Source organism: Balaenoptera musculus, chromosome 2 (genome assembly GCF_009873245.2).
Source record: "Balaenoptera musculus isolate JJ_BM4_2016_0621 chromosome 2, mBalMus1.pri.v3, whole genome shotgun sequence".
NCBI lineage: Eukaryota > Metazoa > Chordata > Mammalia > Artiodactyla > Balaenopteridae > Balaenoptera > Balaenoptera musculus.
In genome coordinates, this window is record NC_045786.1 from 174,010,862 (window position 1) to 174,036,818 (window position 25,957).

Here is a 25,957-nt window from a genome sequence, read left to right on the forward strand (position 1 = left end):
TTAAAAAAAAAGATGGCAGAGACAAGGGTTCCTGGTAGGACATTTGCATCTCACAGGCATAGGCAAGTTCCTCCTAGGTTTCCCCTTTGTTTAATACTTACAAGCCTCTTAAGATAAATAGGGAAGTTTTGGGAGTGGTAAAAGGATTGGTGGACTTTGGATTATTTTTGGAGCCACACCTCTGTTCCTGTAAAGACTTGATTTGTATGACAAGGACATTTTTTTGTTTGTTCTTTTAAAGAATTGGGTGGCTACCTCAGTGATATTGAAGGGCTGATATACCCATTCACCTATGTTGGAATGTTTTACTTTTCCTTATTTAGCTTAGGGGAGAAGCCCTCCCCCAAAGTTCCTATCAGGTATGGTTAGTTTAGTCAGACCAGTGGCCTCACATTTTGGTAATCTGTTCACACACAATTTTGGGGATCCTCCCTGGGTTTAAGAAATTTTTTAATTATGGCTCTCAGTCTGGCCTTTGAGGAGGCTTTCCTGTAACCTCATGTGATCCCATTTTTAAAGATAGCTGGACAGTTTTTAGCCCAATTTTTTCACTCATTCCATTCCTCTTCTGTAGGCACCCTCGGCTTGAATTTTATAAGCACACACAGAGGAGGCATTCATGGCATTACAGTGTCCGGATTTGCTCACTCAAAGGAAAAGTGATATTGGGAGTCTGGGAGCCGGGGAATGCAGAAGAAAGCAACCTTTAGTTCTAGCACTGTGAACGAGTTTACCAGCCCATAGTTTTAAAACTTAGATGGGGTGGAATGGAGACCTCCTCTCACTTGGGACTGAAGCATGCTCCCCTGGCCAAGAGTAATTGTTTTTCTTGGTGGATGCCTGGAATTTAGTGAGCAAGTCCATTTCCCAACAAGGGAATGAGGCGCTCAGGCATGAGCAGCACTTCGTTTTGGGCTTTCCATCAACCCCCGTTATCTTACAGGGTTAGGAGGACAGGGGTCCAGGGAGATCAGCACGGAGTAGGCAGTCTTCATATCTACTAAGAAAATACCTTTCCTACCTGCCACGCCAAGGGTTACCCAAAGCTCCTCTGGAGAAATGACCATGTGTCACTGGGGAGCTGGGGAGGGCCCCGGATCCCCGGCCCTGTCAGTCTTTGGTCCTCTCAGCCATCATTGGTTTGAGAGCCCCGAGTCCCCTTCGGGACTGAGGGCAGTCCCGCTTCCAGTGGCCCTCTTGATCTATTGTGCAGGGTCCTGGTGGACTTTTCCCATACAGGGAGCATTCGTTCTTCCAGTGGCCCTCTTGTCCACACTTAAAACAGATCCTTTCTCAGTGAGACAGTGGCTCTGATCCAGGCTTCCTGGATCCTGTCCTCACCATGGATCTTCGCAAGGGTGGGAAACCCTGAGATGGTGCAGGGGTTAGGGCCTCTGCCAGTAACCGTGCTTTTTGCTGTTGTCCCTGAATCCTTTTTGTCTCTTCAACCCTATCTGTATTGTTAAATATTCCAAACGCCAAATCCATGAGCCTGATTTATGGGGGTCTGGGGTCTCCAGCTCCCCAGATGGGGCATTAGGGGTAAATGGTCTGGAAGACTGTGGCCTCTCAGAATTGGGGGAGGTAGGAGTTCCTGGTTGTGGACCCCAGGGAAGTGGACTCATAAGGGATCATCTAAAACATCGGGCTCCCGTGGGGGAAGAAGGCACTTGGAAAGGGGTGTGAGCCAGGCACACCCAGCAGGAGTTCTTCAGACCTGGATTATGGAATAGGGTCATGAACATTTGGATGGATGGGACTTCCCCTCCATTTACCTTTCTTTTTGTTTTTTTTTTAATAAATTTTTATTTTATTTATTATTTTTGGCTGCGTTGGGTCTTCGTTGCTGCGTGTGGGCTCTTCTCTAGTTGCGGTGAGCGGGGGCTACTCTTCGTTGCAGTGCGCGGGCTTCTCATTGCAGTGGCTTGGCTTGTCGTGGAGCTCAGGCTCTAGGCGCGTGGGCTTCAGTACTTGCGGCTTGCAGGCTCTAGAGCTCAGGCTCAGTAGTTGGGGCGCACGGGCTTACTTGCTCCGCGGCATGTGGGATCTTCCCGGGCCAGGGCTCGAACCTGTGTTCCCTGCACTGGCAGGCAGATTCTTAACCACTGCGCCACCAGGGAAGTCCCTTTCCTTTTGCAAAATAAGTCCAGCTGCAAGATGGATTATAATTTAATGACCCAATTTTTTTTGCCAGATCTCTTGGTCCCCTAGTTCGTACTGGGGCCATGCAGTATTGCAAAAGAAAACTAATTTGTTTTTTTCTTAAACCATCCTAAGTTTTCCCCAATTAGCTAATACGCATCCTAGCGGGGAGTCCTTCGGGATGCTTGTAGTTGCCCCCATTTTTTATTGGGGTGTCTTGACATGACGGGGCTCTGATTGATCCTGGCCAGATGGTAGTCATTTGTCCTGGCATTCTCCCAGTGTCAACAGTGGGGTCCCTGAGAGCCACCAGTCAACCTGAAATCTGCCAGGTTAGTTACCCTGAGGATGCCCCTTGGATTAGTCAAGGAAAGGAACAAGAGTCCCAGGGCCTAAATCCTTCAGAGATGGAGGGAGGAGACCTAGGCCCTGAGCCAACTGAACAGATTAACTTTATCACTGAAACAAAAGAAAGAGAAACAAATAGAGCCAGGGGCCTCCAAGGAGGCTCAAGGACCAATAGACAGTCCAAGAAGTCAGGAGAGGAGGATATAAGAGGAATCCAGGATAGGAAGGAAGGTGTGCGGCCCCAACACTTCCTGAGAGAGATTCGTAAGCCCACTGAGAAAGGTGCTCGCCCGCTACCTCTGTTCAGGGATTGATAAAGTCCGCCTGTGAACCCCATGAGAGAAGTGCTCTCCCACACTTCCGCTCAGGGGTGTCTGGGCTGCCCCACGAGATGTGACCCTTAAGAACAAGCATGACACCCAGCTTGGTATCCTTCGACGAGGGGGTTGAAATAAGGAGAACACTGAGTGGGACTAGGTAGGTGCATCGCAGGCAGAGTGCAGACGTGCACAAGGGAGCCCCGGGTTGGACCGAGGTGGCAGATGGGAACAAGTCTGGGGGTGTTGATGCCACTGCCGTCAGTCTCTGGTCATGTGTGTCCCATCCTGACTGAGTGCACGCTGGCTGGGAGGGGCCCAAAGCCAGGCTGTTTCTAGAGCCATTGGTCTCAGTTCCAACTGAATTCCTGGACCAGCAGGCACCAAGCCAGGCCTGGCATTGCAGTGGGATGAGTGTGTGGCCAGGCAGGACCCCGCCCCAGTCCCCATTGCCAGGTCAGGAGTGATACTGGCTGTCACCCGTGTGCACCAGGTTAAATACGCGAGGGTGTTCCACCCGCCGGGCTTGGGCGCCCCTTGTCCGAGGTGACCTCTGAAGCGTTTTCCCTGCAGCCACGGATGCTGCAAGAGCGTCTTGGAAATGTGCTCCTCTAGCTGGGCAGTTGCATGCCAGGCTCAAAGCCAGGGTTTTGCTACGAAAGCAGAAGAGGAGAATGCACAGAGATTTATCAGCAACAGGAGGGGCTGGAAGGAGTACTCTTTAACTTTTCTGGGTGTTAAGCTTAATTCTTTAGGTTGAGCCTTAGATTTTGACAAGACCCCAACTCTGAGAAAGGTGTGAAAGTTAGAACTTCTGAAACCAAGCAGAACATCTTCACTTCTCTTTGTCTTTAGCAAAGCAGAACCAGCTATACAAAGACAGATTTGGGGAGAAAGGTAGAGAGAGTCCAGATGCTGGGCATGGATCCCTGCAGAAAGCCTCTAGCCAGACTTGGGAACTGGGATTTTTTTTTTTTTTAATTATTTATTTATTATTTATTTTTGGCTGTGTTGGGTCTTCGTTTCTGTGCGAGGGCTTTCTCTAGTTGCGGCAAGCAGGGGCCACTCTTCATGGCGATGCGCGGGCCTCTCATTGTTGCAGAGCACGGGCTCCAGACGCGCAGGCTCAGTAGTTGTGGCTCACGGGCCCAGTTGCTCCGCGGCATGTGGGATCTTCCCAGACCAGGGCTCGAACCCGTGTCCCCTGCATTGGCAGGCAGATTCTCAACCACTGCACCACCAGGGAAGCCCGGAACTGGGATTTTTGTCATCCAGTTCACATGTGAAAAGCCTCAACCCTTAGCAGGGTCAAAAAGCCTTGCTTCTCCAAGCTGAAATTCTGTCCCCTGTTCATTGGAAACCTCACAGGCAGCAAGATGACTTCTTGCCAATGAAAAGATCGTTTTCCTTTGTTACCTGTGGAGTGAGTACATGTGTGCCCCCAAGGGTGCTTTATGGGGCTTTGGTGTAGGCACCAAGCCGCTCCAGGTAGAAATGCAGCATGAAGGACCTTCCAGGCAACTGCCACCAGTTCAGCTACCAAAAAGAGCAGCAGGTCCTGCACACTGGACGTCGAAGATGTTCTGAAAAGTCAAAGAGCAGTGAAAAGAGCCCAGGACTTGGAACTGGGTGGGCTCACTGGTGCTGATCCCTGAGCCAGTTCTGTTTCCACCCCAGGGGTGGGGAGAGGCTCGCCCAGAGCAAATGGGGGTGGTGGCGGTGAAGCCCTGCAGCCTCAGTGGTCTCCCACCAACTGGGACACATTACAGTGTTTTTTTTAAACCACTCAAAAAAAGAATTTGTTTCAGCTATTTATGTAAGTAATATGTGTTCACTGTAGGAAATTTGGAAAATAAAGTATAAAGAAGGAAATCACCTGTTACCCCACCACCCACAGCTGACTACTGCTGCTCAGGATTTTTCCATACGTGTTCTGTGTGGGATCCCAAGAGTACAAGCTGTTTTATAACCTGCTTTTACGCTTCTGCTTTTTTTAATCATGTCACCGTCTCACTGAGCTCTCCACGTTGCTGTCGATGCCTGCGTGGCGCCACATCGAGGGAGGGAGGTGGCCTGGTTTTTTAACAACCCTTTATTGTTGGAGTCCTGACCAGCTCTTCCCTGTTCTAAGTGACTGCATCTCTTCATTATCTCTGTAGGGCAATGGTTCTTGAAGCAGCTGAGGGCCAATTTGGCCCCCCCGGGGATATTTGGCAATGCTAGAGACATTTTCTTTCCATTGTCGCAGTCGGGGTGGGTAATACTGCTGGCATCTAGAGGTTGGAGGCTGGTGATAGTGCTGAGCGCCCGGCAGTACCCAGGGACCGCTCCCCCTCCTCCCGCGGACCGGCTGTCGGTGGAGAAGTTTCTTGGCTGGGCCCTGGCTGCGCCGCAGGTGTGATGCTCTCACTGGCGCTGATCGGTGCCCTCCGCCGAGACAGCGAGCGAATACGAGTGTGTGTTGTCGTGTGGTGGGGCATTTCTTAGACCTTCCATGTTTGACCATGGTTTCAGGAAAATTAAAACCACCCTGTTTAGAGGTCTCTTGAATCCAGAGGAAAGGGGGAGAGGTTGTAGGGACTGTGGCTGAAGGGTCCATGGACTGCTGAGCAGAGGTGCCCTTGCTGAGTGTATAGTCAGCTCTGTCTTGTCCTAAAAAAGAATTAATGCAGCTTATAGCTTACAAGCGTGCATTCAATACAGCCAGGTAAAATAAATGAGAAATAAAGTGAGAAGTAAAAGTGAGGCAAAGGGAAAACGGTGGGGAGGAAAACGAGCGGCCTAGGGGAGCAGCAGTAGCTCTGAGCCTGTGGAAGACGCTTCCCCCCAGGGTCCCGGCGAGCTGTGCCCGCCCTGCTCGCTTGACCAGGTTTCTGAGAGCCCCGGTGCTGGGTGTGCCCCACCCCAGCTGCGGGCAAGGGCAGGAGGGCGAGGCTTAGGCCAGTCTGAGGGAGCTAGCTTCCCTGCGCCAAGCCCTGAGAGGCCTGCGCAGGTGGTGAAAGGGAAGTGTTGGAACATTCTCTGTATCAGGAAGTGACATGCCTGCCTGACCAGGGACCTCAGGTACCCGTGCACACGGGAGGGTGGCTCCGGGACAGTCATTCCTGAGCCTGCACCCCGGGCTCAGTCCAGGCGGTGGTGAGGGGGCCTGAGCAAGCAGGAGGTCCTTCAGCTGGAGGGAGCACGGGCAAGGGCCCCCGGGGTGGGCGCAGGCAGACGGGCCAGGAACCCTGCTGGCCCCTCGGATGGTAGTGACACAGCCAGACTGGGCAGCTCCTGGACCAGCTGGGGGAGGCCTCCCACTGCTCCCGCTCTCTGCTGAGCTGCCCGCAGCCTCCCTTCTCTGCAGGGCGAGGCCTTCACAGAGGAGGCGCACGCCTCCTGGGCCCCTGCAGCCCTTTTTACCCTGAGTCTCCAGACTCTACCGTCTACTAAGCACTGTCTGGCCTGGCCCAGCCCACACTGGCTGGAGCAGGGCGGTGGGGGGACGGTGGCTGGAGGAGGAAGCTGAGAAAAGGGGCCCCCTGCCTGATGTGTGCCCCTGACCTGGACCTTCATGGCAACAGGGCCAGCCCAGAACTGGCCTCTGGCCCCCAGGCCAGTCAGGGACCCCAAGAGTAGGTGCAGAGACCCCTTCCCTGCCAGTCTTCTGCACCTGGGGGCCTATCCCCTCTTATGCTCAGCCTATCTAGGTGTTCACTCACCCAACCTCTGGGCCCATGCCCCCTTCCCTGGCAAAGGCTCCTGAGAGCCCTCCCCAGCCTGGACACCGCCTGGATGGGCCCCTCAGACCAAGCCTGGCCACCGAGGCAGATGCCAGGGCGCACCTCCTACTCCACTGCTGACCCACCAACCTGCTTGTCCTGGGCCTCGGGGTCTGGCTTGACAAGCTGCCCCTGGGACGTGAGCGCCCACAATCCTTAGTGGGCAAGACTGCCCAGTCCAGGGCGCGGAGGCCACGCCTGGCTTCTCCCACTTGCAGGATAACCTCAGGAGGACTGTGTGGCTGATGCATGGGGAGGTGGGCATCGCAGACCCTGCTGGGGTTGAGGAACGGGAGGACAGAGGCGGCCCTGGCCAGCAGGTGGCAGCACAGACTGTCCGCAGAGCTGAGGAGCTGGCGAAGGAAGAGCCCAGGACCCCGGCTGGCTCACCCGTCCCACCTAGGGTGCCCACCCATGGTGGGACCCCCGAGTGAGACCAGATGGGGACAGCAGCAGCCGGGAGGTGGCTGGGAAACAGACCAGGAGGCCATGTCCCGAACAGCCCCAACCTCCTTCCTGCTCAGGGACCCTCTGGTGGGGACCTGCCATGGGAAGCCCAGGGACTGGGACACCTGAGGGTCCTGGAGAGGAGGCTGCAGGGAGGAGGGGGACTGACGGGGCCCTGGGGCTTCCTGGAAGGGGCTGGAGGGCTAGGCTAGGGGCGAGCGAGGGGACAGTTCAGCCTAATGGGAGGCTGGGAGGGAAGGAAGGGGAGGAGAGACGTTATTTAGGAGATAGAGTAGGTGTTGAGGTGGGAGAGGGAGCAGCTGCCTGCAAGAAGAAGAGGAAAAGGTATCAAGTTTCTGGGCTCCTGCCCTCCCCCCAGCATCCACAGCTCCCCCAGGCTACAGGATGGGGCTAAGCAAAGTGCCAGGCTCCACGCCCCAGGCCCAAAAATCCTTTGGATGCTCAGGCTGGGGCTCTGCCACCCTGGAGTTCCTCCCCCTTCTTGTCCCTCCCCCACCAGCCCACCCCAGGCCTGCAGGGAAGCCAAGTAGACAGGATGGCGGAGAGGCTCGTGGAACAGGACTAGGTGGGTACAGCAGGGTGCCTGCCTCTTACTACTGTCCCAGCTTACAGTGAAGCACAAAGGGCAGACCCAAGACTCAGGCCCCAGAGCCTGGCTGCTGAGCCCTGGGCTGCCCCTGGAAAGGGGAGGCACCACTCAGACTTGGGGCAGGCCAAAACCCTAGTTTATTTCAGCATCAGCAACATCTCAGCCATCACAAAAATAAACTCTACCAAGGGCGACAGAAGTCTCTACAGCAAGGCTAAGGGCTCAGCCGCCAAACGGCGAGCCTCAGGGGTGCACGGTGGGCGCTGCCCGGACAATAAGTTAGGAAGCAGCAGGGCTGGAGGTGGTGGCAGATGCAGGCCAGGGCTTCACTTCTGGGCGGGCACGAGGTCATCGATGGCCTGGCCCTGCTCCAGCCGCTGCTCCATCTCAATGAGCAGCTTCACACCGTCCACCACCATCTGCACCAGCTCCACCTCCGAGAAGCCCAAGCGGTCGGCGTTGGAGACGTCAAAGATCCCGCCCACGGCAGCCGTGTCCACACCGCCTGGGGAGACAGCCAGGTCAGCAGGGCTGGTGAGGAGGGGGCTGCCCCAGCAGAGAGGGGTGCCTGGAGGCCCCCCACCCCACTCACCTGTGCCTCGCTTCTGAAGCCGCAGCCGCTTGAGCACCTCCGGGAACTTCTCGTGCTTGCCCAGGTGGGGCAACTTGATGTGCACCCCTGCCCGCAGCCCTGTGCCCAGGTTAGACGGGCAGGTGAGGATGTAGCCCAGGTGAGGGTTCCACATGAATTCGTAGTTCTTAGACTTGAAGAGCGTTTCAATCTGGAGGTGGAGGTGTGAGAGGGGAGGCCTGGCTGAGACATCCCCCAGGGGACAAGCTGAGACCCGGGAGCCCCCCAGCAGGACCCTGAGGCAACTGAGACCTGGACTCCCCAGGAGGTTAATGGGGCACCTACATCTCTGCCTGAACCGGGGGGCCTGGCCCTGCCCCCTCCCTGGCACCCAACCCCCACTGTGCCAGCCCAGGTAGCGGGGGCCAGGCCTGACCTGGGTGAGGCCATTGCAGAAGCGGGTGAACACCTCCTTCATGTTGCCCCCCTTCTGCATGGAGATGACCCGCAGGTGGTCCTCCTCGTTGATCCACACCAGGAAGGTCTTATTGTCATTGTGCCTGGGGGAGGGGCACAGTCAAGCCTCCTCCCTGGACTGTGGTCTCAGGGCACATCCAGAAAAAAAACTCTAGGGGGTCCCCAGACCGGGGGCACTTCCCAGGTCCCTGGGGTGCTCATCCCAGCTGTACCCAGGAGCGGGGGCCGCTGCCCGGACTCCAGCCCCGTCAACAGCCTGGGGGCACGGAGGGAGGCCAGGACAGCTCAGAGAGGGGACGGAAAGAGAGGCCTGAGCCGCTTCCGCAGCTTGCCCATCAGGTACTGTGCGGTCCCCACCAAGGGGACAAGGGACAGAGGCAGCCAGCACAGCCCCCCACAGGGGGATGCGCCGTAGCTGGGCGCGGAAGCCCCACGATACACGCACAGTGTGAACAGGCGCTTGTAAGCCCTCCTCCCCCGCCGCCCACTCGAGGAAGCGTCTGCGTCACCCAGCACCTGACTGACTCCCCGCGGGGGAGCGGGTGGGAAAGGAGAGAAAACAAGTAGCTCCAGCTCCCCAGAGGGGGGTGGAGGAGAAAAGCCAACACGACTGGTCCCCCACCTCCTAGATCCTGAGAGGCTGAGGCCTCTACTAGCCGGGGTCCTTCACTTACCTGCGCGGTCAAGGTCACCTGCGAGGAGGCCTGGGTGGCACCAAACCCATCCCAGGAGCCCGGCCCCTCCCTCTTCCTCCTCGGCCTCGCCAGGGAGAGGACGAAGGCGGGGAGTGGGGACCCGCGGGAGGGGGGTTGGGGAGCACGCACCAGATGCCGCGGGCATCCGGCCAGTCGCGGGCCATGCCCGAGGCCAGCAGCAGGGGCGACACGGGCTTATCGAAAAGGAAGTGGTCGTCGATGAGCTGCTGCTGTTCCGCCTCGGTCATGCTTCTGAGCGCGTAGTACCTCCCCGCCAGGTCACCGTCCAGGCTCGACAGGGCTGCGGAGGGGCGCGCTCAGGAGGACGAGCGGGTGGGCTCCTGTCCCGCACCGCCACCACCCCTAGCGACACGGGTCCGCCCCACCTCCCCGTGCCCGCTCGGCTTGGCTGGAGTCCAGTCCTCTCGGTCCGGGCGGCGGGCCGAGCCGGTGACCCGGCCCAAGCCGACCCTCGCCGGGCCCCGGGACGCTGTAGGCGCGGGGCTGGGCCTCGGTCCCTCCGGGAAACCGGAGCCAGAGCGCAGATAAGAGCGCGGCGTCGGCGGCGGCTCGGATGACTAGTAAACAAGCCGGCAGGGGCCGGGACCGGGACCGGGAGTGTGGCCCGGCCGGCCCGACCCTTACCTTCGATGGCGAGCTTCTCGATGGCGCGGCGCTCCCCGCGGCTGCAGTGCGGGGGGAGGCAGAAGCCGCGGATGCTGCGGCCCGTGCGCACCCGCGAGCTCAGCACGTAGTTGGGGTCCAGGTCGTCGCCGCCCTGGGGGCCAAGCAGAGGTGAGCTCCGGGAGACCCCTCCCCAGGCCGCCCCGCCGCCCCGGGCCGCCCGGCACCTGCAGGTTGTCGGGGTTGAGGTCGGTCTTGTGCTCGTCTGTGGGCTTATAGCCGCCGTGGCGATCCTCAATGATGGGGTCAAAGAGCTCCTTGAACACGTCGTACGACTCCTCGTCGCCAGCCACGCAGCCCACGGTCATGATATAGGGGTGGCCTGTGGGGGGGCCGCGGAATGAGGACAGTGACGTCACTGGCAGGCCTCAGCGAGCCGCTGAGGACCCTGCGGCTGTGCGCGGGAAGAGGGCGCCCGGACTTTGGCCCGAGGGGGACTGGCGGGGGGGGGGCCTCTGGGCCCTAGCCGGGGGGTGTCCCGCGGATACAGCGCTGGCACCCTGACCCCGGGACTGGTGTGCGCGTACCTGGGTTGTCCACGCCGGTCTGGATGACGTCGTCCAGCGTGAAGCCGCTCGGCGTGCTCTTAGCGCGCAGCTCGGCGTACAGCTCGGGGGTCAGTACCTTGGCCATGTGATTGTTGTGGCCGCTGAGGTCGGGGTACTCGTCCTCGGCCGGGAAGCGCAGCTTCAGCGTGTTGTGGCTGTTGGAGAAGGGCATGGCGGCGGCGGGCTGCGGGGAGACGCGGGGGTCAGCGGGCACCCGAGGCTCCGGGCCTCCTGGGGACCTGCTAACCACCCAGGGCCCCGGGCACCGGTCGCCCGGGACGCGGCCAAGGTCAGCGGGGTCGGCACTGCGCGCAGGGGGCTACCACATCGCCCAGGACCCCCGGCCTAGCTGGCGCGCCCGCTCCAGGCGGCGGGCCCCGGCGTGCCGGGAGCGCGCGACGCCGCGGCCCCCGAGCCCCCTCCATGCGCAGCGCCCCTGCCCCGGTGCCCCGCGACCCACCCCCACACCCCCGCCCTCGGGCCCACTCACTGAGCAGCCGGGCGGGGGCGGGGGCTCTCGGTCGGTCGGCAGCTCAGGGCGCGGCGCAGGCGAACAGCGGCCGCTCCGCGCTCCCGCGGCTCTTAAGGGGCGCGACGCGGGCCTCCCATTGGCCGCTATTTATAGCCCATTCATTCCATTGGACCACGCTACGGGGTGGTGCCGTCGCTTTGTCCGCCGCCCGCAGCCCCCCGGAGCCCCCCCACCCCAGGCAGCCCACCCCGACTATCCCCTCGCTGGGACCCCGCGCAGCCCGCCTACCCCACCCCACGCCCGCCCAGGATCCCGAAGCCGGAACCTCAGGCCCTTGGACATTCTGGATTCCCCCACCCCCCGCCTGCCTCCGAGCGGGAAACCGAGGCAGGAGGGCCACCAGGCACTTGAGGACGCTCGGGCTTGTCTGCACCATGGCTCCTGCCCTCCCTCGTCTTGCCAGTCCCCGCGGTGGTCGCGGCGAGGGGCCAGGCGAGGGCGTCCAGGGCTTCCACAGCAGGTACTGCCAAACCCCCGCCGCCCCCCCTTCTCCCGCCCCGTCCGAGCTGGCCCCGAGCCGCCGACCTTCTCCAAGGTGCCCGCAGGCATCTCCCGGGCGCTCTTGGTGCAGAGCGAAGGCGCTCCGGAGGCGCAGCCTGGCTGCGGCCCAGCCCGGCGGCACCCTTTGTGCCTTGACCTTGGGCAAGTCCCCGGGCTTTGGGGCGTCTGAGCCAGAGACCCCCGGGCCCAGCCCCTCCTGGTTGATGCGGAAATACTCTGGCTCTGCTGCGGAGTGCACAGTCTCAGAGTCCCCAGACCCCAGGCCTGTGCCCTCTCTGCAGGGGACAGGTTCATCTCCCTACCCCACCCCCAAAGGCAGTCCTCAGAGACTTTTGGCAAAGACTGGAGGAAATGCTAACAAACAATAAGCACATGTGAGATTTAAAAAAAAAAAAAAAGACACTAAAAATCAGAATCACGCAAGTTAAAATAACGACTATGCCTTCCACTAGCCCCAACACACCCAGACTGGCAAAAAAAGAAAAAATTGATACCAGCCAGTGTTGGCTATGGGTTGGAATGTGGGGAGACAAGCATTCACATGCTGCCTGCAACTGTGAATTGCTACATCGTTTTAGGAAAGTAATTTGGCAGTATCTATTAAAATTTAAAATGTTCATACTCCATGACCCAGCAATCACACTTCTAGGAATCCAGCCTATAGACAGTCTCATTTCTCTTTGCAGATAGACCAAGAGATGTGTAGTAGGAGAAACAAACACAAACAAACCCGGATATAACTCGATGCCCATCACTTGGGGACTGGCCGGGGGTAGGGAAGGCATCTCCCCAGTGTGGAATATTATACAGCTATTAAAAAGCGTGAATTGGAGCTTGTGTGGTTGATGTCCATCATACGTTGCTCTGTGAATGAAGCAAGGAAGGGGGAAGACCCTTATCTACATGTATATTTAACAAAATCCCGCCAGGACTGCACAGTGTGCTCTGTGGGCAGCAAGGTGAACACTGCTGCTGCTGCAGGAAGACTGGCTGTGAGCAAGCAGCTATGTGAACAAAATATCATCCGGAGATGCGAGGAGATGGGTCGTGCGGAGGCTGGGGCAGAGCGGGCATTCCAGCGTATTTTGTGCCTCTGAGGAATGGGCACTGGAGCAAAGGGCGAGCAAGTCCCTTTGCCTCTGCCTCTGTGCTCTGTCCCCCGTGGTTACTGCGGAGAGACTTCTGCCTCTTCTCTTGCTCACCTTGGCGTGTTTTGACCTGCTCGCAGTCAGCATTTTTTAGACCCATGAAACAAGCCAAGGTAAAAAAGGCAAATGAGTCTGGACTGGCCAGACAGCAGGTGTCCCTTAAGCCTGAAATTCCTGTGTTCTGCGCCCCCTGCAACCCCTTCCCCTAATTTTAGAAATATCTGCAGCTGCCTTTCCCAACTCTCCACCCCAAAGGCCTGATGGGCTCAAGTTTCTGTTTCTAGAAACAGAGCTGCCGGTCCTAGAGGCCTATTTGGCTTTCAGACCCCAGCGGGTGGAGGGGTGGCACTCAGGGCTTCCTCTTTGTCTGTAGCCTCTGCAGCTTCCCAGAAGGCCCCCCTCCCCCATGCTCAGGCCACCAAGGGCCTGACCAACTTGGGAGGATGAGGGCAGGAAAGGACCCCTGCCTCCCTTTCTCTCCACAAGCAAGGTCCACACTGGAGAGGTGAAGTCCAGAGGCTTGGGGTCTTGCGCAGGGCCGGGCCCTAGCGATGCTGCTGCCTGGGGCTCCAGTAATCCTCAGCCTTCGGAGATGAGTGTTTTGTCCTAGTTTTGCAGATGAGCAAAGGGAAGATCGGAAGGTGCGTGATGGGGGACCGGGTCGGAGGTCGGCAGTCCCTCAGCGGTCCTGGAGTGACTGGCCCTGTGCTAACCTGAACTGGGGCCCACCCTGGGGACTCACGGCTGGCCAAGCCTGGGCTGGACTCAGTCTGATAGCGCACATGGTCAGCAGCTGTGATGGGGGAAGGGGGGAGGGGGCCTTTGAGGCCTTTAGACCCAAAAGTCAGGGTGAGGCCCCCCACCAGGCAGGGGCTGCTTGGGAGCCTGGGTGGTCCCAAGCAGGGGAGCAGGAAGGGGGCCAGGAGGGTACCGGCCTCCACCTCAGCAGGAAGAACACTGCCCCCAGCTACACTTGCCCTCGTCTGTGGACCCTCCACTCTCCCTAGGGCCCACAGGAGCCGGTTTGGCCGCGTCCGGGCAAGAAGCTGGGTGACATCACCGGGCCCATTTATGGTCCAGGTTTCTTGGAAATCACACCCGGTTATACATTAACCACCTGGCCCTGGAGGGGGTGGGGAGCCTCAAAGGAGTCCCCGGCCTTTCATCCACAGAGCATGACCCTGCTCAGCGGGGCAGGCACAGAGCAGGGCAGGTGGAGGTGAGCCACGTAGGAGGGCAGGGCCAGGATCCAAGCAGGGGACGCGAGGCCATCCTCAGAGTCTGTGCTCAGAGTGCAGCCAGGGTGGGCATTGCTTCCTCCTGGTCCCCTGTCCCTGAGCTCCGCAAAACCCAAAAGGGAAGTTAGTTAGGGTCAGAAAAGGAGCAGGGGCTGCCTTGTGGTCACAGAGCATGGTGGGGCAGGAGACTGAGCTGCTCAGGGAAGAGGAGACCTTGGGTCACCTGATCCCTGCCTGAGATGAGAGCAGAGAAGCCTCCCCCAGTGGGCATCCTCAGGGTCTCCCTTTCCTCCAGGGCCTACTTCCTGCCAGTTCCCAGCTTTCTTCAAATCTGCCACTAGTTCTCTGAAGCCAAGTTTACTGGCTTTAAATCCCAATCCCGCTTTGGCCACGTTGGCTGTGTGATCTTATGCAAGTTACTTGACCTCCCTGAGCCTCAGTTTCCCCATCTGTAAAGTGGTGGTCCCTCTCTCACAGGATTGTGGGGGAGACTCAATGTGATGACACTTAGCTGGGCTCATACAGTATCAGTTCTTTTTAGGGTGGTGCCCAATATATAAACTCTGCCCTGGGCAAAGTACCCACCTGACCTGGCTAATCAGTTGGTGCTTGAGGACTCAGGCTGATGGGGCAGGCTCAGATGGACAGCCCTGGGAAGGCTGCTTGGAGGAGGGGGCAATGGAGGAGCTGGCCAGCCAGTCACAGAGAGGAGAGTGGGAAGTCGGGAGTCCTAATTTAGGCTCTTAGTAGGCACTCAGCCGCTGAGTAGCTGCAAGCCTGGGGAAAAGGAACCCCCACGAGAAGTGGAAAGTTGAGATCTCCCAGGAGAGCAATTAGGGGGTGATTCAGGCTGGTGCAAAGTCACCTGGAACAAAGGTTGGCGAGCCGTGGATGGAGCTGGGTTGTCTCAGTGTCGAGAGCAAGAGGCAAGGGGACAGTGATGAAGCCACACAGGCAGCTGGTGGCCAGAGCACTGGCCCCACAGGGACAAGAACCCCCAGAGAATGGGAGGCCACCAAGGCCCCTCACCTTCTCCCTCTGGGGCTCCAAGGCCCAGGCCCAGTCAGGGCAGGGGCACGGAGGGGCTGAGGCTAGGCACCTGGGTCTCCATCATGGGCTCTGTGGTCCTGACACCCTCGCCAGTCCTGGCCCCAGAGGAGGGAGAGTTCAGAGTGCCTCACAGATTGGCAGGGCTCTGGGAAGGGACTGGCTCTGCAGGGCCTGGCTCCTCCCATTTGCCCAGGATGGAGCAGCCTGGGCCTGGGAAGTGTGGCCTAGGGTCATTGCTAGCTGGCCCTGGGTTAGGGCTCAGGCCTCAGGGTGGCTGGGTGGGCTGGGGTCTCTATCCCTCTCCAGTACCCGAGGCTAACAGGATAAGCCCTGGCCCACAGGGACCTGTGTGCTGGAGGAAAGCAGTCCATGTCCCCTGTCCCCCTCCCCCGCACACACTCTCCAGAGGAACCGGCTCTGAATCAGCTCTGCTGAGACAGAGCAGGGCTGCTGCTTCCCTTTTCTGCCCCCGTCCTCCAGCTGCCCCTCCCCCTGTCCCCTGCTCAGGCCACTGGCCCTGTCCTCACTGACCGGCCCCAAAGGGAGCACAGTTCAGCCACTGCTCATTGCACCCTGGGTTCCAGGAGGGGACAGAGGACCCCCTCCCTCCTTGAAGCAGCTCCTGCACTCCGGAGAATGTGCCCCTGAAGAGGAGGCAGGCCAAGAAGAGGCAAGGCCTGGGCCTAAGGCCACTTCTGCAGACCCTTCCAGGCCACCATCTCCTGCTCCTCTGGCTGACCCTAGCCAAAGCCTTCTGGGTCGACCCTCTCATCAGCGATTCCATTTTCTGGAATTTATCCTGGGGCCCGTCAGAGGTGTTCCCAGAGCGGTTTGCAGTGACAAAATGTCCATGGCAAAGTGTCCTCGGAGGGGACTGCGCAGCTCGCCTGCGCCGCCCTTCCGGGGACTCCGGGGCCGTCAAAAGGCTGCGGAACGGGGCCCTGCCCTGTTCCGCAGCCTTTATCAATAGCGCCCGTAGGAGGAGTCTGGAAGGACTGCAGCAGCTCGGCGGCGGGACAGTGGGACTTTCAGTTTGTCTTCTGCACGAGTAGAAATAAAGCAGAGCTTCCTGCGGCGCCTGCTCGCTTCGAGGTATGGGACAGCGCCTCCGGCCCGCCAGCACCACCTGAGGATCCCGGAAGTCGCCCCCGCCATGGAAGACGACCAGGAGCTGGAGAGAAAAATATCTGGATTGAAGACCCCAATGGCTGAAGGCGAGAGGAAGACAGCCCTGGAAATGGTCCAGGCAGCTGGGACAGATAGACACTGTGTGACATTTGTATTGCACGAGGAGGACCATACCCTAGGAAATTCTCTTCGTTACATGATCATGAAGAACCCGGAAGTGGAATTTTGTGGTTACACTACAACCCATCCTTCAGAGAGCAAAATTAATTTGCGCATACAGACTCGAGGTGCCCTTCCAGCTGTTGAGCCCTTTCAGAGAGGCCTGACTGAGCTCATGAATGTCTGCCAGCATGTGCTTGACAAGTTTGAGGCCAGCATAAAGGAATATAAGGATCAAAAGCCAGCAGAAATGAAGCCACATTCTAGTGCCTTACGCACTATACAGGGAGGACTGACCGCTAGGATATTCTTTTTGTGCTCTTGCAAAACCCAGAAGTAAATGTTTGTGATTATAACATGATCTGTCCTGCAGAAAGCCCTGCTTCTAGCTCTTAACCCATTTCAGCTGTTGGAGTCCCTGCAAGAAACTGTATTCTTCTAATAAATTCCCTCTTTTATTTAAACTGGAAAAAAAAAAAAAAAAAAAAAAGAAATAAAGCAGAGAGTCCGAGCACGAGGCGCGCTCCGGTGGCCGGGAGGGACGGCCCGTGAGTCCCGGGAGCCCGCGCGCGCGGGGCGGTACGCCATGACGTCATCGGCGGGCGCCGCGCACCAGGCCAGAGCCGGAAGTGCTGTGGCGGCGGCGCGGGGCCACGTGCAGACCCTCCGGGAGTCGGAGGCCGACGAGCGTCGCCGGTGAGACTCCGCAGGGCCAGAGTGGCAGTGCGCGGGTGGGGGTCGCCCTGCACTTCCCTGCAGCCTCCCATGGCCGCCCCCAGCCCTGTTGCCAGCCTGGCCTAAGCCGCCCCCTGCCTCTACACAGGCCAGGCCAGTGTTTCTGTTTACTGCCCCCTGCACGTCCCCAACCTCTGCTTGGGAGCCCTTACATCTGCATCCCCCTGCCACTTGTCTGCCCAGAAGCCCGCCATAGGGGAAACTGGGGAGAGGGGGGGTTCTGCCTGGCCTGGATGTGACCTCACGGGCCATTTGCAGCTCTTCCCTAGGTAGTCGCTCTCTCATCCTACAGCTGGAGAATGGAAGCCAAGCTCCTTGAGAAGGGTGATGAGAGAGAGAGAGAGGGTCAGGCTCTTACTTTGTGGGAATCCTTGGGCCCCTTCTCTGCCAGTGTAGGGCCTCAGTTTCTCCATCTGTGATTTGGGCTGATGGCTTTTTTCTTAAGACCACACCAAGAAGGGCTTCAAATGTCAGGCCAGGGTGCAGCCCTATTGGGCTGTCCTAATGGGCAGTGCCAGGGACTGAGCCAGCTACTGCACCTCCATTGCTCAGGATCTGGGCCTCACAGCCTTCTCTCTGGACCCCAGGTGCATATCCTGCCTCCTGGCCCCCTTACATGTTCATGCTGACACACCTCCCAGGTCCCTGGCACCTGCCAGACAGCAACACCATGAGCTTCGTGGCGTACGAGGAGCTGATCAAAGAGGGTGACACAGCCATCCTGTCACTGGGCCATGGTGCGATGGTGGCAGTGCGTGTGCAGCGTGGGGCCCAGACCCAGACCCGGCACGGCGTCCTTCGGCATTCAGTAGACCTCATTGGCCGCCCCTTCGGCTCCAAGGTGACCTGCGGCCGAGGTGGCTGGGTGTATGTGCTGCACCCCACACCTGAGCTCTGGACACTGAACCTGCCACACCGCACCCAGATCCTCTACTCCACCGACATTGCCCTGCTCACCATGATGCTGGAGCTTCGGCCTGGCTCTGTGGTCTGTGAATCAGGTGAGTTCTTCAGGTTACCTCAGTTCATGAAGGTGGAGGTCAGACCCACTGTCCAGACAGCCTCCAGCCTGCCTTTCCTGAACTCAGGCATTATTACTCAACTTCTGTTTTAACAGGGTCTTTCTGGGGGGGCTGACTGCAGGGAGTGAGGGCAGAAGCAAGGAAGCCGGTTAGGAGACTGGTGCTGTACTCTGCGTGTGAGTTGATGGGACTGGACCAAGGCTAGCCCGCTGGAGGAGCTGGTGCCCCGGGGGGATCCTACTTGTCTAGGTGGGGTGGGGGGTGTGAGCGCTGCTCGGCGCTGACCAAGGTGCTGACAGAAGGGCAGAGGGTGCCTGGCCTGGCAGTCCCTGACTGCTGCGAATGGGAGCCCCAGGCCCAGGGCTGAGAGTGCCCCTTCCTGGAGGGAGGCCAGGGCTGCTTCAGGGTGCTCACTGTGGGTGAGGAGCCGGCCCCGTGCTCATCCCAGGCCAGCACCATTGTCACTGAGCCCAGAGCCTGGAGTGCAGATGGAAGTGCCTGAAGGCAGCTGTTCCCAGCCTCTGCACACGTGTGCGCACGCGTGCGCGTGTACACACACACGCAGGTGTTGGGGATTGAAGCATGCAACCTAGCCAAGAGCAGCCCAGGCCCAGGTGTGCCTAGATTTCCAGCATGTTTTTCGTGGGCCGGGCATCTGGGTTCCAGAGTCACGAAGAGTTCCCAATAGCACTGCTGCCAACTTTTGGAGGCTTCAAGCCATCTCCATCCCTCTCTTTGTCCACATGGAGGGCCTCAGTTTCTCCATGTGGACAATCGGATGGTTCTTTTTGCCCAGCCAAGCACTTTGAACTGGGGAGAGTCAGATGCAGAACCTGGGCAGTGAGTGGGTCAGAGAGTGGGTGGGGCCTGGGCAGAGGCTGCGCAGCACCAGGGCAGCTGGGGGGGTGGACAGGGTTCAGGGCCAGCTCATCCCCTGCTTCCCCCCGTGCATCCACAGCCTGGGCCTCGCTCCACTCGGCTGAAAAGTGCTGTCAGCGAGCATGCTTCTGGGCTCCTCTGATGTGCCAGCTTCCCTTCTAGGAACCGTGGGTACAGCCGTGACAAGGCAGACCAAGTTTCTGCTTCTCAAAGGGGACAGACAGGAAGCCCACTGTGACGGTTTCGGTGCTGTTGATTGCTGGGGGGCTTGGGAGACAGGGCTGCGTGTTTGAGGGTGACTCAGAGAGGGGTCCCTCCAGCTAGGGGTGTCAGGGAAGACCTCTCTGAGGCGGGAGCAGTGAGTTGAATGTGGTTGACTATGATGGGAAGGCGGTACCAAGAGCCAAAGGGGAGGGTCACCCCAAGGGAGAGCCTTGCAGAGACCCTGCGCGAGGGGCCATCAAGGAGACCAGCGTGGCAGGAGCAGGGATGAGGTCAGGGAGGAAGTGGGCGCTGCTCGGGCGTCACGAGGAGTCCGACTCAGCCGTGTGTGGGAAGGGCAGAGGCCTGGTCTGGCCGAGGGGGGAGAGGATCCGCGGCTGTGTTGAGGTGGACTGAAGGCGGGGGTCAGGGGCTGTTACGGGGAGCCGGCAGGCAGGTGGGGAGAAGGAGCGGCTCCTGGAGAGATGGGGAAGGAGGTGCAGGAGTTACCTGTGGGGGAGGGGAGGGCTCCTCCGTGGCGTCTGGCCGGGCAGTCATGTCACCAACTGGTTCGGGAGGCTTGGCAGGGAGTGGATTTGGGTTGGATCGGCTCCAGCTCTGCACCTGTAAATGCTGGGCGCTGTTTGCGGTCGTGGGGGAGGTGATCGGTGTGCAGTGGACGCCCGGGCGTCTTCGTGAGGCCTGGCGCCTGGAGCAGCGAGGTGGGGGAAGGTCACGGGGGGGTGACCGGAGGACGCAGGCCCGGCCGGGCGCTGCAGGGCAGGAAGGCCGGTAGAGGGGCGGCCCGTGAGGCTGGGGGAAAACTGAGAGACGATGACGTGGGGGGCACGTTGGTCACCGTGTCTCTGGTCGCGCAGGGTGAGGGCAGAGCTGCACCCCGTGTGGCGGGAGCGGGTGGGGGGGGGGCAGGAAGATGGACTGACCTGAGTCCCTCGGGGAGCTTGGGCCCAGCCACCACGTGGGACGGTTCCAATCCTCTTGATCTGCTCCATACAGAGCCTGCAGGGCCGCGGGCCGGTCCCGGCCCCTCTCGGGACCCGTCTTCGGGGTTCCAGGTCTGTGCAGCAGAGTCTCTCCAGAGCTGGGGGTGGGCAGGGCTGCCACCCTCCCCGCGAGACCCACGGCAGACATAGATGATCAGCTCCCTCCACTGCCCCCGCCACACATGCAGCCTTCGTGTCCCAGGACCCCTCAGGGAGCTCCAGACTGGTGCCTGCTGGTAACCCGGGGTCGGCTGACCTCATGGGCCCTTGGTGGGTCCCTCAGGGTGAGGGTGGGGTCATTTCCCGTCTGACACCCGTCCGGTCCCGCTAGGCACCGGCAGCGGCTCCGTGTCCCACGCCATCATCCGCACCATCGCACCCACGGGCCACCTGCACACGGTGGAGTTCCACCAGCAGCGGGCGGAAAAGGCTCGGGAGGAGTTCCAGGAGCACCGCGTGGGCCGATGGGTGACCGTGCGCAACCAGGACGTGTGCCGCAGCGGCTTCGGCGTGAGCCGCGTGGCGGACGCTGTCTTCCTGGACATCCCCTCGCCTTGGGAGGCCGTGGGCCATGCCTGGGACGCCCTGAAGGTCGAAGGTGAGCCGGGGGGTCTGGGAGGGGTGTGGCCAGGCCGGGGCCCCTTTCGGCCTGAGCGGGGGGTAGGTCAGGGCAGCGGGGGAGTCGTGGGGAGGTCGCCCAGGGAGAGGGTGAGGGTGAGAGGGGTCAGGGCTGGGGAGAGTGGGGCTCCACCTGGGCCCCTGCCCCTTGGCCTGGCCCCGCTCCCACCCCAAGGTGGGAGGTGTCTCGGGTCCCTGGGGAATGTGGCAGCCCTGCCTGAGTGAGAGGCGGGGCCTGCACCCCTGGGCATGCCAGAGGTCAGAGGGCAGCCCCTCACCCCAGCCGGTGCCTGCAGAGTCTCCCTTCCCCACCCGCCACAGGCAGGCTAATGTGCCCCTTTTAGGGAAGATGCTGGGTGCAGAGGCGGGAAGGTCGGCTCCGAGCCAGGGAGGTGCTGGCGAGGCCCTGGGTTTTTCCCTTTTCTGGAGAAGTTGCTGGCTCGGGCAGCCGGGCCCGTCCTCCTGCCCGCTGAGCGGTGCAGCACGAGGGGGCGGGAGAGGCAAGCCGGGGCGCCCCAGGGAAGGCCTGCCCCTTGGAAAGACAGACGCCGAGGCCCAGCTCCGGCAGCAAGGCGGCCATAGGGTCCCAGTGGGGCCCCTGCCCGCTGGCTCAAGCTCAGCCCTGGACTCCTGTGGCCTGGGGCTGGGGAGAGGGGCAGCGCCGGCTTCCCCACACCTCTGCCCCCTCCGGCTCTGCCCCCTGGACACCTGCAGGTCCTCGCTGCTCCAGGGACACCAGCGGGCCCAGGCCTCGGTCCCCGAGGGAGCCGTGCCGTGTGCTGTCCCGCCCCCCCTGCCCCGCTAAGCCCTGTTCTCTGGATCTGCTTGACCTGGCCCAGAGGCTCCCGACTTCCTCGTGGGTCTGGCGCTTCTCCAGCTTGGCCCGGCGAGGTGCGGCCCCGGGCTCTCTGGGCCTCTGGCTGACCAGCAGGCTCAGGCCCCGTCTAATGGGGCCTGTTTCCTCGGCTGTGTGCACAGGGGTTGGGGCCCCTCTCGGGGGTGACCCTGTGCCCTCTGGGTTCACGTCAACCGCACGCTCTGCCTCCAAGCCCAGGCCTCCCAGCGGACCACCTGGGGGTCTGTGTCCCAGGCGTGGCTGAGGCGAGCAGGCCTCAGGGACCTCTGGGGGCTGGCCTGGGCCACGTCCGTTCCCCTAGCCAGCCTGCAGGATGCGTGGGCGAGCCCCGGTGGGAGGCGGCAGGAAGGGGTTGCAGCTCCTGCCCCCTCTCCCTCACCCTTGGTCGGTGGGGCTCCGCTCAGAGTAGGCGCCTCGTGTTCCCAGGAGCGGGCCACAGCCTCTAATTTCCCGTGACAGCCGCAGCCCCCGCCTCCGGGGCTGCTCTGTATGGTTAAAGCTGTTCAGGCCCAGCACTCTGGCAGCTGCCATGCCAAGGTTCTGCCCGGCTCTCAGCTGCCTGGTGGGAATCAGGGGTGGCGGTGCCCTCTGGAAGCCCAGGGGGATCAGGGTGGTGGGCTGGGCCTGTGCCGGCACGTGAGAGGGCTTGGTTCAGGCAGGCCCTGCCCCGTGGCTGCAGAAGAGCTTCTGCCCCCGGGCCCCGGCCCAGCTCCTCTACTCTGGGGCCGCAGCTCTTCGTGGCCAGAGGGCTTGGTGGGGGCTTCATGGCCTCGGACCGCAGGACAGGGGTCGGGGCACCCACCCTCCTCAGCTCACACAGTGGGGTCTCGCAGCGCCCACTCCCGAAGGGATTGGGGGTGCATTGCCTCTGCCCTGCAGTCCCAGCCCGCAGACCCCCGGGCCAGAGGAGGCGGGCAGGCGGGCGGGCAGGGCTCTGGGGACGGCCCCCTGCCCTCTGACCCCGCGTCCTCCTCCTGTGCAGGCGGACGCTTCTGCTCGTTCTCCCCGTGCATCGAGCAGGTGCAGCGCACGTGCCAGGCACTGGCGGCCTGTGGCTTCTCGGAGCTGAGCACCCTGGAGGTGTTGCCCCAGGTCTACAACGTGCGCACCATCAGCCTGCCCGCGCCTGACCTGGGGGCCAGTCCGGGCCCCGACGCCGGCCCCTTCCGCAGCGGCATGCCCATGAAGGAGACCGTGGGCCACACCGGCTACCTGACCTTCGCCACCAAGACCCCGGGCTAGCGAGCCGCCCGCCAGGAGCTCCAGGGAGCTGGGAGCACCGCGGGGCCGGATGGGGAGGCGAAGCTCAGCCAGAGGCTGCCTTATATGGTCGGCGGATGCCTGCCGGGGCCTGTGTTTAGAAACCTACGGACGCAGGGTGGGGCGGGGCTGGGGGCCTCCCGGGTGGCTGAGTGGGGCTGCCACGGTGGAGCAGTGTCCGGCCCCTGGGGAGGGAGGCCTCCCGCCCACGTCACCGCTGTGGTCAGCGTCCCCGTCCTGCGGCTCTTTGTTGCCACTCAGCGTCTCCACTGCCGTAGGCTCTTCTGGATGTTGAGGCCCAAGAGTGCAGGTGGCGGGGCGCAGGTCTGACCCTTCCCAGGTGGCCCCAAACGAGGAGGGAGGAAACAGGGGGAGCAAAGACCCGGAGGAGGAGGGCCAGGCACCCCCACGGTCCAGCTGCCCGGCATCTGAGGCGACCCCGCTGTGTGGCCTCAGGCCTGACCCCACCCCTCTGGGCAGTGCACAGGCCGTGTGGGCATGTCCCTAGATTCCCGCTGGCGCAGGGCCGGGGCAGCCCCGCTGCTTCGCTTCTGCCTCCGGGAAGTACCTCTGCGGCCCTGGCCCAGCCAGAGCCCTCACGTGTCGATGCGTGCGAACACACAGCGTCACGCAGGGAAGAGCTGGGCAGGGCGGGAACATGCGTCCGGTGGGTGGCCAGTCGGGTCGGGCCCACTCGGTGCCCCTGCCGCTCACAGGAGCCGCAGGGATGTGGGGATGGGGGCGTGCACCCAGGACGGAGTGGGGGGCGCCAGCCGTGCCCTGGCCTGCTCTCCAGCTCTGGTGCACGGCTGGCGCCCCCCGCCCTGCTGCTTGAAGGGTCTGGGTGCCTGCCCTTGGCCTCAGCCAGCCGTCAGGAGCCTCGGTGACCCCAGGGCGGCACGAGAGCCCCAGGGTCCCGGGCTGGCCTGAGGCTGGTCCCCGACCACCCCTGGCAGAGAAATAAAACACTGTTGCCCCTGCTGTGCTGACTGGTCCCCCTGGTGCCCCACGAGGCCAGACCTCCACTCCCCACACCAGCATCCAGGCTGGACCTCCCTGCACGTGGCCCCCCGGCCCCTGCTCCTTCCTCTCCCAGGGCAGACACCACAGGGGCTCTGGACTCCAGGACAATGGCCTGGGACATGGTGGACAAAGGGGCAAGTGTGTGGCCACCCCCACCCAGCTGCAGAAAGGGCCACTTGTTCCTGGGAAGGGTGGGGGCGGGGGAGGGAGAGAGTCCCTGGCTCTGTGTGTGTGTGTGTGTGTGTGTGTGTGTGTGTTTCCGTCCGTCCATGTCCGGCTGGGCCTTCCGTCCACAGCCCGGCCTGGGCACCTGGGTTGCCTCTCTTGTTGCCTGAAGGGCCCAGAACTCAAGAAGGACCTCCCAGGCCTGCTGTCCTGGCCCCAGGCCACCACCCAGGCTTTGGGGGTCCTTGGAGGGATGCCAAGTGAGGTGGGCCTGCAAGAGGACCAGTCTCTTGGTGGCAGCATCACAGGGCCAGGGGCGCCTTGTGTCTCCTTGTAAGACCTGTGTCCCCTCAGAGACCCTAGGGTCCCTGGAAGCCCTTGCCCTACTCCAGGGATCATGTCCCCCCTTCAAGGACCTGTCCTGACCTCTGACCAAATGCCTAGTCTGGGGACACAGGCGGGACCTGGGCTTTCCTTGGCCTTCAGGAAAGGCCTGTGAGGTGTCTGATGTAGGGCATAGGCCTCCTCTGCAGGCCTGGCTCTGCCTGTTCTCCAGGCGGGGCTTCGGCTGGCAGGCTAGACTGCGGCCCTGGGTGAGTCACTGGAGCCTGCACTTGGGTCCGTGTGAGCTGGAAGGGAAAGCCCAGGATGGATGAAGGCGCAGGGCCACCAGGTAGGGGTCAGGCGACCTGGATCCCTGTCCACGCTCGCAGTTGCACTTGGCACAGAGCTGCTCTCAAGTATGGGGCCCTCCAGCCCCTTGACTGTCTGCCAGGCCCTGCACACGAGCCCCCAGGGCCCCACTGGGCCTCTGTCCCATGCCAGGGGCCTCAGCCTGGAGCCCCACCTGGCCCCAAGCCAGCAGTGAACTCCTGCGCATCCTTCAAAACCCCTCCAGTGTCTCTCGGTGCTTCCCACCCTCCCCCCCCCAACCGAGGCAAGAGCGTCTTGCTCAAGCACGTCTTCTGCTCCCACACATCCCATGCTGGTGATCACCCCTGTAGGGCTGCCCCTAGCCCGGGAGCCCCTTCAGGCAGACAAGCAGAAGCCAAGCGGCCCCACAAATTCTGCAGATGGGGAGCTTGATGCCCGGAGAGTCAGGGCCAGGGCCCGTGGTGAGTGACTGATCAGCAGGTCACTTGGTCACCTCCTCGAGGCAGGAGCCTAGGGCTGGTCACAGGACAAGGATTCACCCGGAAAGTCCCCGTCCAGCCCCAGACGAGCACCTCTGGCCTTCAGTTTTTCCTCGGAAATTCCTGCGCCTGCCCAGCCCTGGTCTGAGTGGCTGAGACGTGACACATCAGCTTCCTCCGCTGCAGCCCCCGCTCCCAGGTCTGAGCCCGGGAAACAGATGGCCACTCAGACTCACTCACCTGCCCTGAGGGCCCCGGGCCAGGATCCCACCTTCGGGCCAGGTTCAGGGCCTGCCTCTGGAGCTGTCTCCAGCCACCTCCCCCTGGAAGCCCCCCGGGCTTTGCCCCCACAGCCCCAGCGTGAGCTGCTCCTGTCCTCCCTGTGCTTCACCGTCACCTGCCTTGGAGGGGCTTGTGCCCTGCGCCCAACCTGGGGCAGTGTGGGTTGGGGGCTCGGGGCGGTTGTTGGATGGGTGTTGGTTCAAGGGATGCCAGGCCCCTGGAGGCTGTACCCTGTCTAGCAGAGGGTGACAAGGAAGGTCATCTTCCGCATGAGGACAAGTCAGGGGATGGGCTTCCCCACACCTGCCCCCCTCAACCCTGCAGTCTGCAGGAAGGCCCCCCTTCCCGTCCCCTTCTCTCTGCCTCCATGGCCTCTGTTCTCCCAGGGCTGCCAGCTCTCCAGCCTCTAGCCTGCATGTT

The 25,957-nt window shown here is 61.3% G+C and overlaps 3 protein-coding genes across 4 annotated transcripts; 2 read left to right on the top strand and 1 right to left on the bottom strand.

Annotated features, from left to right (window-relative positions):
- Positions 1-7,742: 7,742 nt before the first annotated feature.
- Positions 7,743-11,196, bottom strand: CKB (creatine kinase B). Its single transcript, XM_036844050.1, has 8 exons — positions 11,094-11,196; positions 10,583-10,787; positions 10,223-10,377; positions 10,017-10,149; positions 9,501-9,672; positions 8,636-8,759; positions 8,221-8,410; positions 7,743-8,133 (listed from the first exon to the last, which is right to left on the bottom strand). The coding sequence occupies exons 2-8, from the start codon at positions 10,773-10,775 to the stop codon at positions 7,955-7,957; spliced, it is 1,146 nt and encodes a 381-aa protein (XP_036699945.1). The 5' UTR covers positions 10,776-10,787; positions 11,094-11,196; the 3' UTR covers positions 7,743-7,954.
- Positions 11,197-16,143: 4,947 nt separating this feature from the next.
- Positions 16,144-16,817, top strand: LOC118890455 (DNA-directed RNA polymerases I and III subunit RPAC2-like). Its single transcript, XM_036843331.1, is given in 2 exon segments — positions 16,144-16,598; positions 16,601-16,817. Coding segments are annotated over 2 exon segments (399 nt in total). The 5' UTR covers positions 16,144-16,225; the 3' UTR covers positions 16,627-16,817.
- Positions 16,818-16,913: 96 nt separating this feature from the next.
- On the top strand, positions 16,914-23,915 carry TRMT61A (tRNA methyltransferase 61A). Of its 2 annotated transcripts, none has more exons than XM_036845095.1 (4): positions 16,914-17,055; positions 17,736-18,095; positions 20,532-20,798; positions 22,657-23,915. In XM_036845095.1, the coding sequence occupies exons 2-4, from the start codon at positions 17,765-17,767 to the stop codon at positions 22,914-22,916; spliced, it is 858 nt and encodes a 285-aa protein (XP_036700990.1). In that variant the 5' UTR covers positions 16,914-17,055; positions 17,736-17,764; the 3' UTR covers positions 22,917-23,915. The 2 variants fall into 2 exon arrangements, with proteins under 2 accessions (XP_036700990.1, XP_036700989.1); XM_036845094.1 differs by having other exon boundaries at positions 16,925-17,055; positions 17,682-18,095.
- Positions 23,916-25,957: the final 2,042 nt, after the last annotated feature.